This window comes from Micropterus salmoides, unplaced genomic scaffold (genome assembly GCF_014851395.1).
Source record: "Micropterus salmoides isolate LMB-PRFRI ecotype aquatic unplaced genomic scaffold, ASM1485139v1 Ms_hic_scaffold_9, whole genome shotgun sequence".
Classification (NCBI taxonomy): domain Eukaryota; kingdom Metazoa; phylum Chordata; class Actinopteri; order Centrarchiformes; family Centrarchidae; genus Micropterus; species Micropterus salmoides.
Genome location: NW_024044681.1, coordinates 2,748,205 through 2,767,113, shown reverse-complemented (window position 1 = coordinate 2,767,113; position 18,909 = coordinate 2,748,205). Strand labels below are relative to the sequence as shown.

Below are 18,909 nucleotides of genomic sequence, written 5' to 3'. Positions count from 1 at the left end.
ACCTGTAAAACAGGAAACGCAAAGACACAAGAGGAAGCATTTAACATAATAAAACAGGAAATAATAACCCTCAAAGCCAAAACCATGACAACATGTCTTCACAGAGAGAGGAAGAGGAGTCATGTTTCTGTGGAGGAGCAGCCGTCCTGCTGTACTTTGTGTCAGGACGTCCTGAAGGATCCAGTCTCTACCAGCTGTGGACACTGGTTCTGCAGACGGTGCATCACCTCATACTGGGACCAGTCTGCTTCATCAGGACACTCCTCCTGTCCCCAGTGTGGAAAAAGAGCCAGAGCTGGACTGCAGACAGCCAATCAGAGCAGCTCCGTACAAAGTAAGACTGTCCATCTGTCTGCTGATGTCCTCATGTCTGAAAACAGGATTCTTGGCTTTCTTTGCCTCGCAGCATTTAAAATGTTGCTGTCTCAGCCAATCAGAAACATTTTCAATAGGATTCATTTTTCTTACTGGTTGTTTTTATGTTGGTGCTAATGAATAATTCCTACTAATGATTCTTTCTTCTGTGACAGTGGATGGCAGTCTGCAGGAGGTTTTAGATGAACATAAGATCAGTCTGAGGAGGAGATGTGAACGTGTGACTGAAGGAAGTGATGAAACAGGAAGTGGAACCCTCCTCAACAGGATCTACACTGAGCTCTACATCACAGAGGGACAGAGTGAAGAGGTTAATACCCAGCATGAGGTGAGGCAGCTTGAGACAGCTTCCAAGAAGAAGACCCTCCATGACGCTCCAATCAGGTGCCAGGACATCTTTAAAGCCTTACCTGGCCAACAGAGAGCCATCAGAGTGGTTCTGACCAACGGCGTCGCTGGCGTTGGAAAAACCTTCTCGGTGCAGAAGTTCACTCTGGACTGGGCAGAGGGCTCGGAAAACCAAGATGTCAGTCTGCTGGTTCTGCTCTCGTTCAGGGAGCTGAACTTGATCAAAGATGAGCGGCACAGTCTCCTCACGCTGCTCCATGTTTTCCATCCAACATTACAGAAGGTCCCAGCAGAGAAGCTCGCCGTCTGGAAACTGTTGTTCATCTTTGACGGCCTGGATGAAAGCAGACTTTCATTGGATTTCCACAACAGTGAGGTTGTGTCTGATGTCACACAGAAGTCATCAGTCAACCTGCTGCTGACAAACCTCATCGAGGGGAATCTGCTTCCCTCGGCTCTCGTCTGGATAACTTCCCGACCTGCGGCGGCCAATCGGATCCCTCCTTCGTGTGTCGGCAGGGTAACAGAAATACGAGGCTTCAATGACGCCCAGAAGGAGGAGTACTTCAGGAGGAGACTCAGTGATGAAGAGCTGTCCAGCAGAATCATCTCACACATCAAGACCTCCAGGAGCCTCCACATCATGTGTCTAATCCCAGTCTTCTGCTGGATCACTGCTACAGTTCTGGAGCACATGTTGACTACAGAGCAGAGAGGAGAGCTGCCCAAGACCCTGACTGACCTGTACTCACACTTCCTGCTGGTTCAGATAAAGAGGAAGAAGCAGAAGTACGATGAGGGACATGAGACGAGTCCACAGGAGCTGACGGAGGCTGACAGGAAGGTTCTTCTGAAGCTGGGGAGGCTGGCGTTTGAACAGCTGGAGAAAGGAAACATCATGTTCTACCAAGAAGACCTGGAGCAGTGTGGTCTTGATGTCACAGAGGCCTCGGTGTACTCAGGAGTTTGTACAGAGATCTTCAAAAGAGAGAGTGTGATCTTCCAGAAAACAGTCTACTGCTTTGTTCATCTGAGCGTTCAGGAGTTTCTGGCTGCAGTCTACATGTTCCACTGTTACACCAGCAGGAACAAAAAGGGACTGGAGGACTTCCTGAGGAGTTCCATGGAGAAATCTCTCCAAAGTAAAAATGGCCACCTGGACCTGTTTGTTCGCTTCCTTCATGGCCTCTCTCTGGAGTCCAACCAGAGACTCTTAGGAGGCCTGCTGGGTCAGACAAACAGTCCAGGAATCATCCAGAGAGCCATCAACAACCTGAAGGAGATGAACCTAGACGAGATCTCTCCTGACAGAAGCATCAACATCTTCCACTGTCTGACGGAGATGAACGACCACTCAGTACATCAGGAGATCCAAGAGTTTCTGAAGTCAGAGAACAGATCAGAGAAGAAACTCCCTGAGATCCACTGCTCAGCTCTGGCCTACATGCTGCAGATGTCAGAGGAGGTTCTGGATGAGTTTGACCTGCAGAAGTACAACACATCATTGGAGGGACGACGGAGACTAATTCCAGCTGTGAGGAACTGCAGAAAGTTTCGGTAAGTCCAGATGTGATTATCAACACTGTAAAGCAACGTAAAGCTGAAGCATCAGTATTACAGTAAAGATACACACTTTACACACACGCTCAATATAAAACCTCCACACTATAAAAGTTTCCTAAACTAGTATTAAAGAGGTGGTATTATGATTGATTGATTGATTTTTATTTAGAAGGGACCATGTGCAATTAATAACATAAATGTAAACATTTGATGCATTACACCAGAGTTAGCCTTAGGCTAATTTACATCTGCAGTCCCCAAATACAAATAAATACAAATACATACAATATAAATATCAACATTATTCAAAAATACACGACATATCAAACATAAAACATCAGACATTGTTTAAGAGCATATACCATGTACTTAATGCCCTTCACTGGCGCACACACACACACACACACACACACACAATCACAACATACAATGGTACGCCAACACCCAACCCCTTCTCAACCCTTACGTCAACCCTACAATAAGAAGGTGAATGTGAGTGAAGGAAAAAATTATATTACCCACTGACAAAATAGTGGGTGCATTGTTGTGAAAGTTTTAGATGTTTTTTTTAAGTTATCTTTAAAGGCCCCAAACAAGTCACAAGTTTTATATCATCTGAAATTGTGTTCCATTGTTTCACAGCTTTGATAGAAAAGGCTGCCTGCCCAAATGCTGAATAGCAAAAGGGTACAATGCAGCTATATACGGAAACTATTCTAGTTGTCCTCAATATTATGTCCTCAGTATTATGCTTTTGGCTTTTCCCCTCTCCTTTTATTGAGTTATATATTTTTTCTGTGCATGTAACAGGTTTGCAAAGTGAAAAAGCCCAAAGGGAGTTCCCATCTCCCACAGAAAACTCTGCTCTGAACTGAAAACAGCTCGTTTGTAGTCCAGCCCTTCACTTCCTTTACTTGTGACATCACAATGTCATAAAGCTTGCCAAGCGGCTAACGGGGTCAGGCACGCCCTCAAACCAAGCTAGTCTGAGCGGAGGTCCTTTGGCTCGACAAAAATATGCTTGAATATTTAATAATGAGTTGAAGAGCTCCGTGAGTGGCTGTGGGGGAAGCCTGTGCCAACCCGCGGGAGGAGCGTGAGGCCGGCCAGCCGCCCGCTCACAGAGCCCTCTGCTCCCGCCGTCACACAGACCGCTGCAGCAACAACAACAGAGGAAAACACAGCTGGAAGGTTTTCATACCGCTTATCTGTCTTTACATTCTGAGGAATGTTGAAACGTTTTAACTTAAAAAAGAGAAAGTTGTGTGGATCGCTGGTGTGTGTGTCGCATTGAACATTACGTCGCAGCAGTTGTGTGTGGCGTCACTATGTCAACAAACTACGTACTATCTGTGGGTACTATCTGCAATGGAAAACGGAGCAGGGCTGAGTAGAGTCAGTCTATCGATTTGCACTATGGTAGCATTTTTCGGCAAGGCAGTAAAGATCATCAGAACACCGGCAAAAGTTCAATGTTTAGTCCTGATGGTAAGATGTGGAAGAATATTATGTGGTTGTGGACTGGTAATAATTTATACCATCTGCTAGGTTACGGTCTTCAGTCTGAAGCGGCTTTGATTTGGATCACACTACCTTGTTCCTTACGACCCGCCCTTCTCTGCTTCTGATTGGCTAGTAGTTCTTACCTGGGAACTGCGCACGGGCACCTCCCAACAAAGATTTTGTACAAGTAAGATGCATCACTCTGTAGCTCAAGAGCGGAGCGTACAACACACAGGGTGAAAAGAGGAGCTGCAGCAATGTGCAGTATGAGAAAAATATGGTGTTTTTTGAAAATTAAACCATGTAAACCTGTTCTGGTACAACCCCTAAGTAAGATTTTGAACCTGAAAATGAGCATAATGCCACCTCTTTAAAGCTGCTTATTGAAATAATTCTACATGTGTTAAACTCCAAATGTCTCCAAACATAATTTCTGTGTTTCTATCCATCAAGTTAGTGACACAAGTATCTTCATCTATCATCTTCTATCTTTCTTTGGGTGATGGAGGCTTGATACAAATCCAGCAGGAAAACATGAGGATTAAGAGTTTGTGCTGAAAATGTTTTGACAGTCATCATTTTATCCCAGCAGTCTTTTTATTTTTCCACTGATCCAGTGTCTGCACTCTGTTTCTATACTGTGTCTGTTTCTTGTTCTTCTTCTATACAGACACACAGACATGTTGTATCTGTGATCTGCTGGAGCTAACGGCACTTGAAGCTTTCATGCAGTTATTGCTCTTCTATTTTATCTCTGCAGTTTGGGAGCTATTTCATATGAAAGACTGTTCTGTCCATTTTCACACTTTTATACAATATCTCTAATTATTGTTTGATTTGAGAGGATGTGAGGGGAGGCAATCCTCCTTCTTGAAGAGTGTGTAAATGGAATTATTAGATTTGATGGTGTTTCATAATTTGAGACTATATCTGTATGTTTCCTTTTTGAAAATGACTTTCTTTTATATGAGTAATATCGTTTGGAAACCAAAATGTTAAATCTGCTGCAGCAGTTTGTGGACAGTAGGTGGCGCTGTGACACTGTGGTTTACCCAGGCACTGTAATCAAGAGCGCATGTTCCGCTGGTTTTCCTCATAAATGAGGAGATTTCAGCAGCGACAGGCCACGTCTCCCTGTCTCATCATTCTTTCCTGTATTTCAGGACAAATCCAACAGTTTCTGGGTGCTGCTGTGCGGTACCTGTAACACACACATTTCCACTGTGGCTTTCATTGAATTTGCAGCACACAGTCTTTGTGTATTTAGCAGCTGGTTTCCTCAGACAGCAGCTCATTACACAGTCAGCTGCTGGGACGGCCTCCAGGTTCATTCTGCCAGTGAAGGAGAGCTCAGCAGGTTCAGTTCAGTGGAGGGATTTTATCATCACCAAGCTCAGAGAAGAAACGTTAAACAGCTGAACTCCACTTGAGAAAAACTATTACCAATAGAATGGTAATAATACAGTCTTTAGTACTAATTATACTATCAATGCAACAGGATTCATTAAATTAATTTAATGTTAGATGAAAAGCAGATGGAGTGACATAAGATGCATCAAAGATGCACAAAACACACACAAGCACATGACTGCGGTAAATCCATACGAGTGCAGTTCCAACCTGCAGTGATTATACAGCTCAGTGAACATCACGTTAAAATAAAGTTTAACAAACACAAATCACAGCACACAGCGCTCCAAAGCTTGTGGTTCATTATGTTGCTTAAGGACACTTAGACATGTTGACAGGAGCTCAAGTTTCAAGCCACAAACCTTGTGATCAATGGCTGAGCAGCTGAACTGGAGCCGCTCATGTTAACATGCTTTGTGATGTCTATTTTTAGAATAAAGTGTCAGATTTTATTGTTTTTTTATATTTATATTCTCTGTCGTCACAGACTTTGTGACTGTGGACTCTCAGAGACTCACTGTGAAGTCATGGCCTCAGCTCTGAAGTCCAACCCCTCCCATCTGAGAGAGCTGGACCTGAGTAAAAACTACCTGCAAGATTCAAAAGTGAAGCCACTGTCTGCTGGACTGGAGAGTCTAAACTGTAGACTGGAGACTCTGAGGTCAGTTCATGTATTCTGCTCTTGTACAGTGTATATCTACCAAATTTAAATCCAAAACAGAAGTATTAAATTTTCTTCAGTTCTCCCACCCTGGACACAAACTGTTTCAGACTCTCCCCTCTGGCAGGAGGCTGCGGTCCATCAGGACCAAAACCTCTCGCCACAAGAACAGTTTCATGCCCCCTCCCCAAACTCGCACACACTCATATACTCTCCTGACCCCACACTTACAACAACGCTCAACTGTGCTTTATACTCATGTTGCCAACTTTTGCACATACTCGTCAGCATTGTATTATAGTATTAGTGTATCTTTTTATATTTTTTGTATACTTGTAATTTTTACTATTTATGTTATGTGTACTGTAAGCACCAATTCATACCAAGGCAAATTCCTCGTATGTTAAAATGTACCTGGCAATAAACCCGATTCTGATCCTGATTTACTGGGTTTGTCTGAGCAAAAATCACAACAGCTCTTTTTAAAGATTGGTCAGTCTGAAGAGTTTGGCTCTGAATTTAGTCTGAACTCAAACTAGATTCATGTTGATCCAGTTCTAAAGATGACTGAGGATGAAGCTAAATGGTCAGAATTTCAGATCACCGATTTTATCCTTCAGAACACACACACACAGACTGGCCTGAGATCAGCGGCATGTTATATCTGTGTTGACATGAATAGGTGTATGAATGTTGTGCTGACATTTGGATGATGTCTGTAGAAGGCTGATATTATGATGATCCACAATAACACAATGACAAAGACCCTCTACTCATTTTAGGGAAAAGCTTGTTGATTAGAACATAGTAATGTTGAGCTCCACATTTAAAACCTGAACACATCTAATTGGATTAGAAATGGATTTTAATTTTAATTTATTCTTTATTCAGATTGAGGGGCTGCAGTTTGTCAGAGATCAGCTGTGCTTCTCTGGCCTCAGCTCTGAAGTCCAACCCCTCCCATCTGAGAGAGCTGGACCTGAGTAACAACAAGCTGCAGGATTCAGGAGTGAAGCTGCTGTGTGGTTTTCTGGAGAGTCCACACTGCAGACTGGAGACTCTGAGGTCAGTTCACTGACTCTCTGTTACTATTGTAGATCTGATATGTTTTTATTAACAATTGAAGCTAATTTCTGTTCATACTTCTATCCATAAAGTTGTAAATGTCCTTTTTGTTCATATTTTCATATTTCTTGTACTAAATTTAGTCTGCAGTCACAAAGACTTTTTTCTTAACCCTTTATGACCTGCCATAGAACAATTCCACCAGAGCATATCTAAGTATTATTTTCATGCTGTACTGTCAATCTTTGGAGCAGTTCATATGCCATACATCAATACAATCCTTCTCTAAATTTCTATCCAAAAAGAATTATTGTTGTAACCCACGTGGTTACCATTCTATTGGCTCTTAAACAGACACACGCAAACCTATGGGAGCGCGGGTTAAAGAAACTGTAGAAAATGTCTGTTGTTAGTTGTTAAAGTAAATTAATGTTTCTAATTTTTGGTAAATGGTCACATCTGTATATAGAAGATCTTCTGAACTAATATTTGTTTTAAACTGATCAAGTTTACTTGTTGAAGTAGAAATATTTCTTTGCTTTCTGTTGGTTTCAATGTGTTTTCACAAAGAATTTCTGATCACTGATATTGAACCTTCAGAACACACACACACACACACACACACACACACACACACACACACACACACACACACACACAGACTGGCCTGAGATCAGCAGCATGTTATTGATCTGTGTTGACATGAATAGGTGTATGAATGTTGTGCTGACATTTGGATGATGTCTGTAGAAGGCTGACATTATGATGATCCACAATAACACAATGACAAAGTCCCTCTACTCATTTTAGGGGAAAAGCTCATTGATTAGGACATAGTAATGTTGAGCTCCACGTTCAAAACCTGAACACATCTGATTGGAATAGAAATGGATTTTTATCTCCATCATTTATTCTTTATTCAGATTGAGGGGCTGCAGTTTGTCAGAGATCAGCTGTGCATCTCTGGCCTCAGCTCTGAAATCCAACCCCTCCCATCTGAGAGAGCTGGACCTGAGTAACAACAGGCTGCAGGATTCAGGAGTGAAGCTGCTGTGTGGTTTTCTGGAGAGTCCACAATGTAGACTGGAGACTCTGAGGTCAGACACCATTTTTTCCTTCTGTTCTGAGATTAATATGATGTGAAAGTTGTGGTGACAATAAAGTGCAGACATAAGGCTGATATTATACTGATCCACACTGAGGATCTTAATGCTAAAGTATCTTTTCTTCTTCAGTAGTTTAGTCCATTGACTGTGGCAGAGCAATGTTGAGCTCCACATTTAAAAGCTTAATATAACAAAAATCTCCGCTGGATAATTCACTCTGAACCTCTCAAACTCCTTATTTTCAGCTTCTATTCCACATCATGTTTTTAAAGAAATGAGAATAAAACATGAATTCAATGAAGAATTGAATAATCTAGATTGTATCATACACCTTGTGATGAACTCTTGGACACATCATCAGTGATAGTCCCTGGGATCATAGGGGGTGTTCGGGTCTTTCAACTTTAGACCCCCTCACCCAGGTGACCCGACCGGGAGTGATGAGTTCCCGGCCTGTGTCCAAGTGTTCGCCCACCGTTTGTCCCTCCTGATCCACAGCCAACATGAGGCTTTTTCCGCAGCCTCTGAAGCTGCGCTAATGGCTCTTCTCTTGCGTTCTCCTGTGATTCCCAGGAGGCTGTAGGACCTGCAGAGTGACTTTTCTGCAAAGCCCCCTCGATGTTACTGAGAACAGAACCATGTCGGGTCTAAGGCTGGTCTCCATAATGTCTCAGGGGAACTTGAGTTGCTTTCCCAGGTCCACCCTTAGCTGCCAGTCATTCGCTATTCCCAGCAGGCCTGTCTGAACTGTTGGTAGGGAAGGCGTGAGTTCCCCTGCTCTTAAGAAAGAGATTTTCCGCCTTGGTTGTGAACGCATGCTCTGTTTGATGGCATTGGTGATGGACTCAGCAACGACCTTCAGCACTTGGTTGTGGCACCAACGGTAGCGGCCTTCCCCAAGTGCTTTAGGACAGCTGCTGAGGATGTGTTCCAGCGATCCTTTTCCCTGGCACAGGGTTCATGCCGGTGTCTCAACCTTGCCCCAACAAAAGAGATTGGATTGACTGGGCAGTGTCATAGACAGACTGACTGAGAAATTTGATGCAATAGGGCTCAGCCCTTCACAGCTCTGCCCATGAAATAATCCTCTCCATGGCATCTTCCCATCTTGTCCATGCACCCTGTTGCCTCATTCCCACCATCTGGCTTGCACACCGCTCCTCGATCCCAGCCTTCACTTCTTTTTGGACCAAGTCCCGCCTTTCCTTACCCTTCAGTCTGTTGTAATGGCTTGTTGGAATACCACTCATTCCTGTACGGCCAATAGCCACGGGACCCACCAGTTCCTTATGACGCAGCCGTGATTGTGCCTGGCCCACCGCCTCATGTGCCCTCCACTTTCTGCCAGTCCTGACCTCAGTTTGAGCTTGAGATACTCTTGGGCCCTTGGAATCTCTGTACTGAAGCACCTCCCTTGCTCTGGTAACCATGAACTCCTCGCTAAGGCTGTTGATTGGTAGCATTAGCTTGTTCTTTTTGCTGTAAAGGGCGATGCTGCTCAGACTTCTTGGCAAGCCCAGCCAACGTCGAAGGTAATTGCTCACCCTCCTCTCAAATCCTTCCATGGTGGAAATTGGAAATTTGTACACCAACAATGGCCACAATATCCTAGGTAGGATTCCATGTTGGTATAACCAAGCTTTGAATTTTCCCAGTAGGCCTGACTTTACAACTGTAGTGAGCCAGCTCTCCAGTTGTTCATTTGTTGCCCTGATGGAAGCGGCATCCTTTAGAGAGTAGTCAAAGGTTTTCCCAAGGCTCTTCACAGGCTTCTCTGTGACTGATGGGATTTGGGTATTTCCTAGGGAGAAGTGGAACTGGTCTGTTACCTTCCCTCTTTTCAGTACCATGGATCTGGATTTTTCCGGCTTGAAACGCATCCTCGCCCAGGTGGTTAACCTCTCTAAGCCCTGCAGAATCCATCTGCATCCTGGGACTGTTACAGTTGTTACTGTCCGATCATCCATGAATGCCCTGATGGGGGGGGCTGACGGATTTAACTATCAGACAATAACAAATATTCAGTATTTGCTTTTTCCAACATTCTTATGAAGCTATATGATGCTTATACTGACTGAATAGTTTAAAGTAAAGAAGCTTTGATTTGATGACTCCACTATTCCTAAAAGAAATATTGTAGATGTCTTTTGTTCACATTTCCCCAAAGTTCATCCTGACATATTTGGCATCTTTGGAAACTTTGGGATCTTGAGCGGAATCTTAAATCAGTTTCTGTGGGTTTTTCTGTGTTTGGCTGCACAACATGAGTTTGTATAGATGGAGCCACTGGTGGAGCTGCAGAGTTTAAGAGGTGAAGTTACTACATCTTTATTGAAGTAGCAGCACGTTGTCATTAATATTAATGAGTTCTTTTTACCTTTTTTGTATTTTATAATTTGAACCTGCATCCTGTGTACGTTCTGATAGTTTTTTTTATTTTTAACCACAAAATGAACCAACGGGAAAAACCACGTTTGTCATTTCAAACCTAAAATGAAGAAACGGGAAAAAAGAGCCGTTGTCCCATTTTTGTTTTCTGAATCCAATAACGACCAAACCAAATTAAAATAACGGCCCGACATTAAAAGCAAGACAGGTGGGCCAGGTGACCCAGAAGTAATAGTAAATATAGCCAATTAAAATAAAAGCCAAACTTTTAGAACGGTCATTACATTATGCAGCATGAACGTTGTACCAGGGTGATGTTAGAAGAAAAAAAAAATCAATCAGTAAATAGGCCTATATAAAGCTGGACCGAGAGAATTATGTTAGCAGCAGTAGTTATTAACGTGATTTAATATACACATCACCAGTTACGTTTAATGAGCACATTGTTTGGTTCAATACAGTTGGTAATACAGGTTAACCTAAGAACTTATTGTGTGTGCAGAGTTGTTACTGTTAGCGCTACCTTATATAATTAAATGAATATTTAATGTGGTTTCCACCGTAATGGACCAAACTGTTTCCCCTTTCTACCAGCAGATGGCAGTATTTAAATGACTGCCTGTATTGTGTCTTTGATAACTGTTTAAATCCAGGTTACTGATACAGATGTATGTATATTGTTCCTTTCATTTGATTTTTATATATTTGTCTCATTTGCAGCCTAGTTATCATCTTCATCATTCACTCTCAGCCCAGAGTTAAACCTGCATGTACTTCTGTAAAGTATATGCTATATATGTTGAATTAATGTTTAAGACGGAAGATGGATTCTCTTCACTTGCATGACACAATGAGAGTGTTGTATGTTATACACCGTGGAATGTGTATGGAGAAGAAAGATTCTCACAGTATACAGTACACTGGTAAAGCATTCTTTTGGCCAGATGGCCTACATTAAGACATTTCTGATGTGAGTTTGTTGTCAGAGCGGCTAAGAAGCTGACAGCAGTGTTTGAACCAGGTTTGAACAGAAGTGCATGCAGGTTTAACACTTGGCTGAGAGTGAATGATGAAGATGATAACTAGGCTGCAAATAAGACAAAGATATCAAAAACCAAATGAATTGAACAACAATAAATACACCTGTATCAGTAACCTGGATTTAAAACAGTTACCAAAGGCACAATACAGACCTTCATTAAAATACTGCCACCTGCTGGTAGAAAGGGGGAACAGCTTGGTCCATTACGGTGGAAACCACATTAAATATAAATTTTATTTAAAAAATATAGCGCTAACAGTAACAACTCTGCATCAACAATCATTTCTTAGGTTAACCTATATTAGCCTACAAACTGTACTGCACCAATCAATGTGCTTAAACGCTTAAAAAAAAAAACGTGACTCTTGCTGTTTAAATGAATAAATACACAATATTATAGTGCATGTAATCAACTGCTGTTGCTAACGTATTTCTCTCGGTCCAACTTTATTTATTTTCCATCTAACATCACCCTGATATAAAGTTAGTGCTGCATAATGTTATGACCGTTCTACAAGCTTGGCTTCTATTTTAATTGGCTATATTTACTGTTACTTCCGGCTCACCTGGCCTACCTGTCTTGCTTTTAATGTAGCTCTTCAAACGGAGAAATGAAAAAAGATATTTCAAAAAAACAATCGGGGCGTTATTTGAAATTGGATTAGTCTTTTTCATTTTTGGATTTAGAAACCAAACGGGAGAACGACTCTTTTTTTTTTTTTTTTTTTTTTTTTTTTAAAGGTGGTTTTCTCGATGGTTCATTTTGTGGTTCAAACGAAAAAACAAACTATCAGAACGTACATGGACCCTGTTGGGTTCAGGTGTTTGGAGTTTCCATTTTCTAAACTTCTACATTCTAAACCTTCTTCACCTCTGAACAAATTATTAAACACTTGATGATTTCAAGCAGGAACTTTGGCTTCTAAAGTTACATCATTTTCTTTATTTAGATTGTGGGGCTGCAGCTTGTCAGAGATCAGCTGTGCTTCTCTGGCCTCAGCTCTGAAGTCGAACCCCTCCCATCTGAGAGAGCTGGAGCTGAGTAACAACAAGCTGCAGGATTCAGGAGTGTGTATGTGTGGTTTGTGTGGTTTTCTGGAGAGTCCACACTGCAGACTGGAGACTCTGAGGTCAGTTCACTGACTCTCTGTTACTATTGTAGATCTGATATGTTTTTATTAACAATTGAACCTAATTTCTGTTCATACATAACTTCTATCCGTAAGGTTGTAAATGTCCTTTTTGTTCATAGTTTCATGTTTGTTGTACTAAATTTAGTCTGCAGTCACAAAGACTTGTGTGTCTTAAAGAAACTGTAGAAAATGTCCGCTGTTAGTCATTAAAGTAAATTAATGTTTCAAATTTTTGGTAAATGGTCACATCTGTATATAGAAGATCCTCTGAACTAATATTTGTTTTAAACTGATCAAGTTTACTTGTTGAAGTAGAAATATTTCTTTGCTTTCTGTTGGTTTCAATGTGTTTTCACAAAGAATTTCTGATCACTGATATTGATCCTTCAGAACACGAACACACACACACACACACACACACACACACACACACACACACACACACACACACAAACACACACACACACAAACACAGACTGGCCTGAGATCAGCAGCATGTTATTGATCTGTGTTGACATGAATAGGTGTATGAATGTTGTGCTGACATTTGGATGATGTCTGTAGAAGGCTGACATTATGATGATCCACAATAACACAATGACAAAGTCCCTCTACTGATTTTAGGGAAAAGCTCATTGATTAGGACATAGTAATGTTGAGCTCCACATTTAAAACCTGAACACATCTGATTGGATTAGAAATGTTTTTATCTCCACCATTTATTCTTTATTCAGATTGAGGGGCTGCAGTTTATCAGAGATCAGCTGTGATTCTCTGGCCTCAGCTCTGAAGTCCAACCCCTCCCATCTGAGAGAGCTGGACCTGAGTGACAACAAGCTGCAGGATTCAGGAGTGAAGCTGCTGTGTGGTTTTCTGGAGAGTCCACACTGCAGACTGGAGACTCTGAGGTCAGTTCACTGACTCTCTGTTACTATTGTAGATCTGATACGTTTAATTAACAATTGACCTTATTTCTGTTCATATATGACTTCCATCCATAAAGTTGTAATTTCCTTTTGTTCATATTTTCATGTTTCTTGTACTAAATTTAGTCTGCAGTCACAAAGACTTGTGTTTCTTAAAGAAACTGTAGAAAATGTCCACTGTTAGTCGTTAAAGTAAATGAATGTTTCTAATTTTTGGTAAATGGTCACATCTGTATATAGAAGATCCTCTGAACTAATATTTGTTTTAAACTGATCAAGTTTACTTGTTGGTGGAGAAATGTCTTTGCTTTCTGTTGGTTTCAATGTGTTTTCACAAAGAATTTCTGATCACTGATATTCATTTTTCAGAACACACACTAGCCTGAGATCAGCAGCATGTTATTGATCTGTGTTGACATGAATAGGTGTATGAATGTTGTGCTGACATTTGGATGATGTCTGTAGAAGGCTGACATTATGATGATCCACAAAAACACAATGACAAAGACCCTCTACTGATTTTAGGGAAAAGCTCATTGATTAGGACATAGTAATGTTGAGCTCCACATTTAAAACCTGAACACATCTGATTGGATTAGAAATGGATTTTTATCTCCACCATTTATTCTTTTTTCAGATTGGACAGCTGCAGTTTGTCAGAGATCAGCTCTCTGGCCTCAGCTCTGAAGTCCAACCCCTCCCATCTGAGAGAGCTGGAGCTGAGCTACAACAACGAGCTGCAGGATTCAGGAGTGAAGCTGCTGTGTGGTTTTCTGGAGAGTCCACACTGCAGACTGGAGACTCTGAGGTCAGACACCATTTTTTCCTTCTGTGCTGAGATTAATATGATGTGAAATTTGTGGGGATAAGTGCAGACATAAGGCTGATATTATACTGATCCACACTGAGTATCTTAATGCTAAAGTATCTTTTCTTCCTCTGTGGTTTAGTCCATTGACTGTGGCAGAGTAATGTTGAGCTCTACATTTAAAAGCTTAATATAACAACAAAAATGTCTACTGGATAATTCACTCTGAACCTCTTTCAACTCCTGATTTTCAGCTTCTATTCCACATCATGTTTTTAAAGAAATGATAATAAAACGACATGAATTCAATGAAGAAATAAATAATCTCTATTTCAACTATCAGACAATAACAAATATATTCAGTATTTGCTTTTTCCAACATTGTGATGAAGCTATATGATGCTTATACTGACTGGATAGTTTAAAGTGAAGAAGCTTTGATTTGATGACTCCACTATTCCCAAAATAAATATTGTAGAGGTCTATTGTTCACATTTCACCAAAGTTCATCCTGACATATTTGGCATCTTTGGAAACTCTGGGATCTTGAGTGGAATCTTAAATCAGTTTCTGTGGGTTTTTCTATGTGTTTGGCTGCACAACACGGGTTTGTATAGATGGAGCCACTGGTGGAGCTGCAGAGGTTTAGAGGTGAACTTTCTTGTATTTTACAGCTTGAACCTGCATCCTGTTGGGTTCAGGTGTTTGGAGATTCCATTTTCAAAACTTCTACATTCTAAACCTTCATCAGCTCTGAACCGATTATTTAACACTGAATGATTTCAAGCAGGAACATTGTCTTCTAAAGTTACATCATTTATTCTTTATTCAGATTGAGTTCCTGCAGTTTGTCAGAGATCAGCTGTGCTTCTCTGGCCTCAGCTCTGAAGTCCAACCCCTCCCATCTGAGAGAGCTGGAGCTGAGTAACAACAAGCTGCAGGATTCAGGAGTGAAGCTGCTGTCTGATCTGAAGGAGAGTCCACACTGCAGACTGGAGACTCTGAGGTCAGTAGAGGGTTGGAGTCAGTCCATGCTGGTTTCAGCAGTATTGTACTAAACACAGTATCAAAGCAGAGATCCAGTATTTCCTGTAAACTTTCAACCTTCTCAGCAGCTGCTTTCCTCAGTGAAGCTGTGAGAGGAGAATGGTGACGGGCTTCTTGGTTTGGTCCAAATGTTTTTAGTGCTACGCCCCACCCTTTGGTGGCAACATGGGGCGAACAACACCCCAACACTGACCCAAACTTCACATAAATAAACACCTTTTAAAACAGCCAAATCAAGGGAATTTATTAACATCACAAGACAATAAATTAAGAAAAATACAACATAACACAAAAATGCCCCAGCTGAGAGGCAGCCGGTCCAGCAGTCCCAAATCAAGAAGCCTCCCCTCTGACACTTGCACAGCAGCTTTTAAGGACCACCTTCCAAGGCCAGGTGGACCTCGTACGGCAATTAGCTGGAGAACTCCTGCAGCAGAACTAGAAGACAGACAAGAACATGGACACAGCACAGAGAAAAACATACAGCCGTTTCATTAGAACAGACTCCATATTTACAGATTTTTCCTGTAATATTTCAAAAGTATATAAAATCTTCTAATGTGACTGAGCCGCTGGTTTTTAACAGCTTTGAGCCCTAACAGCAGTAAATCCATCATTACAGTGAGCAGTGAATATCTCTGTGTCTCTGCAGTCATGATGCGTTCAGGGACTCTCAGCACTTTATTTCCACTGTGTACTTGAGTGAAACCTGCAGAATAAACAGACCTGATGCCCAAAGTAATGGGATAAGAATGCATCCAGATGGAGAGGGAGAGAGGAGCTCAGTGCATCATGGGAAGTCTCCTAGCAGTCTAGGCCTATAGCAGCATCACTAAGGTCTGGTTCAGGACTCACCTGAGTCAGCCCTAACTATAAGCTTTATCAAAGAGGAAAGTCTTAAGCCTACTCTTAAATGTGAGAGCTGAAAGGAAGCTGGCTACGCTACACAGCCGCTCCACTTCTGCTCTGAACAGGACTGAAGTCCCTGCTGGTCTTTATACTGGATGTGCTGCATCACTGACTGACAGCTGATGAAGGGAGTCTCTGTAAACTCTGATTTATGACTTCTGCTCTCTGTCTTCTTCTCTCATCAGCTGGAGGTGATCTCTGTCAGAGTGTGAGTGATGAGAAAGGTGGAGGTGTTGAGAGAGGATCAGCTGTGTCCTGATGATCCAGAGAGGTTGAAGCAGCAGCATCAGCTTGTGTGTGGAGAGGCTCTGACTGGGCCATGTTACTGGGAGGTAGAGTGGAGAGGAGAGCTTCATCCAGCAGTGACTGACAGAGGAATCCCAACAGTGCTGCAGTCTGAACTGCTCTGAGATCAGCTCCACTGTCAGACACAAAGTCAAGTCCACCATCCTCCCTGTGTGTTCCTCTGGATGTGACAGAGTATCATCAGTGGATCTGAACTGCTCTGCTGCTGCTCTGTCCTTCTACACAGTCTCTGCAGACACACTGAGACTCCTCCACTCCTTCTGCTGCACACTCAGCCACCTCCTCCACCTGGACCTCCACCTGGACCTGATTCTGTCTGTTTAATTCATTCAGATGTTCTGAACCCAAAGAGCCTCTGCACATTAGTTCTGTTTCTGACAACAGAACTGCAGATTAACAATTATTTAAATTGACTTTTCTGCTTTGCTTTCTGTTGCAGCTCCACCTTGTGGATTGATGAAGAATTGCAATTAATTTCCACGTTATGTTTCTGACACATTTTGAAAACATTATAAAAATGGCCAATAAATATATAAATGAATAATCAGAAAATATAATAAATACAACAATCCTGAATAATATATATAAACATTATTATTTGTTTATTTTATACGAAGTCCGTCAACTTTAGATCCTTGTTAACATCAATCTTCAAACTCTCCATATTGAGTCATATATTGTTTGAAGCTTGTTTTCTAGCGCACGTTAGCTGGTCCAAATATGGCCAATATCTATAAGAGATGAGTTCATGTGACAAAATGTAATTTTTATGCTCAGTGTGTTGTTGTTGCTTTACTAATCTTAAACAGATGTTTTCTCAAAATTACGTTTCCTGTACGCCAAGTCATTTTTCTTATAGCAAAATATATTTTATAATTCTCATTTTATCTGGAAATATGTAGAATAAAAGGCTCCGTCCCACAGATGAGTGGTGTTGCAGCCGACTGTCGATAAAGGGAAAACAAGCCGTGAGAGGCTGAACATGGAGAAAACTGATGAGACTCCACCACATTTCTAACCATCCGTTTATTTTCTATTTCACAACGATGCACAACAGTTCCACTTAACAGCTGTTTCCATACGTCTGTGCAAAGAAAAGGCCGGAGCACAAGACAAGTCAACATGCACCATTAAAGATCTAAAATGACCCTACCCCCATGATCACTGCAGCCAGGTGAGGTGAACAGGTGAGTGCACCTGCTTCTAACTGCGTCCTACACACCCAGATACACACCCACCACCCAAGTGCCAATCAAGTGTGCAAATACAAATCAAGGACATGAAGATGCAAAAACTTCCAACTGTGGCTCCTACAGGTGGTTTATTTTGAATAAATCCATGTAAAAACTATATTTTGATAAAGCGTTCTGTAAATGTCTGAACATTTGGTTTATTATCACAATAAAACAACAAAAATCCATCTGACTCTTATCAATGTGCTGGAAAATGGATTTGTGTGATAAGGCATATTATTAAATCAGTTTGTTTTTACTTTTAAACAAGTCAAAACTCTGCCTATAAATCTTTTTCCCCAATATATTTGATTTTTAATGTGTCTGCTGCATCAGCGGCATCAAAAGTGATTCAGTGGAACTCAATATTGGTGCAGAACGTCCACTGGAGTGGACAGATGTATTTTCAGTCAAGAAATACATCATTTAAATCTGGATAAAAGTTTTTCTAACATCCTGTTTAGTTGGAAATTAGTTTTTTAGTTTTCTGAGACTAAAATGATTTTACAGTTATTGCTGAGGTACTTGGTGAGTCTACACTTCCCTCCCATATTTTGAATTTCAAAATGACAGATGTAAATTGTGACATCGTATGTGATGTGACATGGTGCTACAACTTAAATGGCTTCCAAATATCTGTCCTCTGTAGTGGACGTCATGCATGAAAGGGATAAAACATCAAAAACATAAAGAATTGTAATTCAAAAAAAGCTTCTCTTCCAGTTTCCTTTCAGCTTGTAAAGTTTCATTGTGATGTGAGTAAAGTTAGTTTGACTGTGGCGTCTCACCTGAACAGGTGAAGGTGTGTTCAGGTGTTTTCAGGTTGCTTCTGCTGACAACAAGTGGTCAAATGAATTATTGCATCTTTAAAGGAGCAAATTCAGCCTTTTACCCCATAAAGTCTCACTTTCAGTCAGAATTCCACCTTAAACTGAACACAGAAGGTTTAAGGTGGTTTTAAGAGATGAACTGAACTAAAACAGACTCAGTGTGTTTATCATTATATATTATATATTCATAGCAAGATAACAAATATACAGTCATTATAAACACCCAGCAGCTGTTTTACATTCTGCAGCAAACAAAG

The 18,909-nt window shown here is 41.2% G+C and overlaps 1 protein-coding gene, 1 long non-coding RNA gene and 1 pseudogene across 2 annotated transcripts; 2 read left to right on the top strand and 1 right to left on the bottom strand.

Annotated features, from left to right (window-relative positions):
- Positions 1 to 493: 493 nt before the first annotated feature.
- Positions 494 to 8,439, top strand: LOC119895437 (NLR family CARD domain-containing protein 3-like). Its single transcript, XM_038708572.1, has 4 exons — positions 494 to 2,280; positions 5,687 to 5,860; positions 6,752 to 6,804; positions 8,393 to 8,439. Exons 1-4 carry the CDS (start codon positions 509 to 511, stop codon positions 8,437 to 8,439), a joined length of 2,046 nt encoding a protein of 681 aa, XP_038564500.1. The 5' UTR covers positions 494 to 508.
- On the bottom strand, positions 8,408 to 11,665 carry LOC119895436 (annotated as a pseudogene).
- Positions 11,666 to 12,557: 892 nt separating this feature from the next.
- On the top strand, positions 12,558 to 18,010 carry LOC119896070. Its single transcript, XR_005443159.1, has 2 exons — positions 12,558 to 12,591; positions 16,470 to 18,010. It is a non-coding gene; the product is annotated as an uncharacterized LOC119896070 (long non-coding RNA).
- Positions 18,011 to 18,909: the final 899 nt, after the last annotated feature.

Excerpts from the sequence above, each read along its gene's own strand:
- LOC119895437 (XM_038708572.1), top strand. The coding sequence starts at position 509 with ATGATTCTTTCTTCTGTGACAGTGGATGGCAGTCTGCAGGAGGTTTTA. Across the intron at positions 2,281-5,686 it reads AGGAACTGCAGAAAGTTTCG|ACTTTGTGACTGTGGACTCT; the intron begins GTAAGTCCAGAT and ends CTGTCGTCACAG. Across the intron at positions 5,861-6,751 it reads TGTAGACTGGAGACTCTGAG|ATTGAGGGGCTGCAGTTTGT; the intron begins GTCAGTTCATGT and ends TTCTTTATTCAG.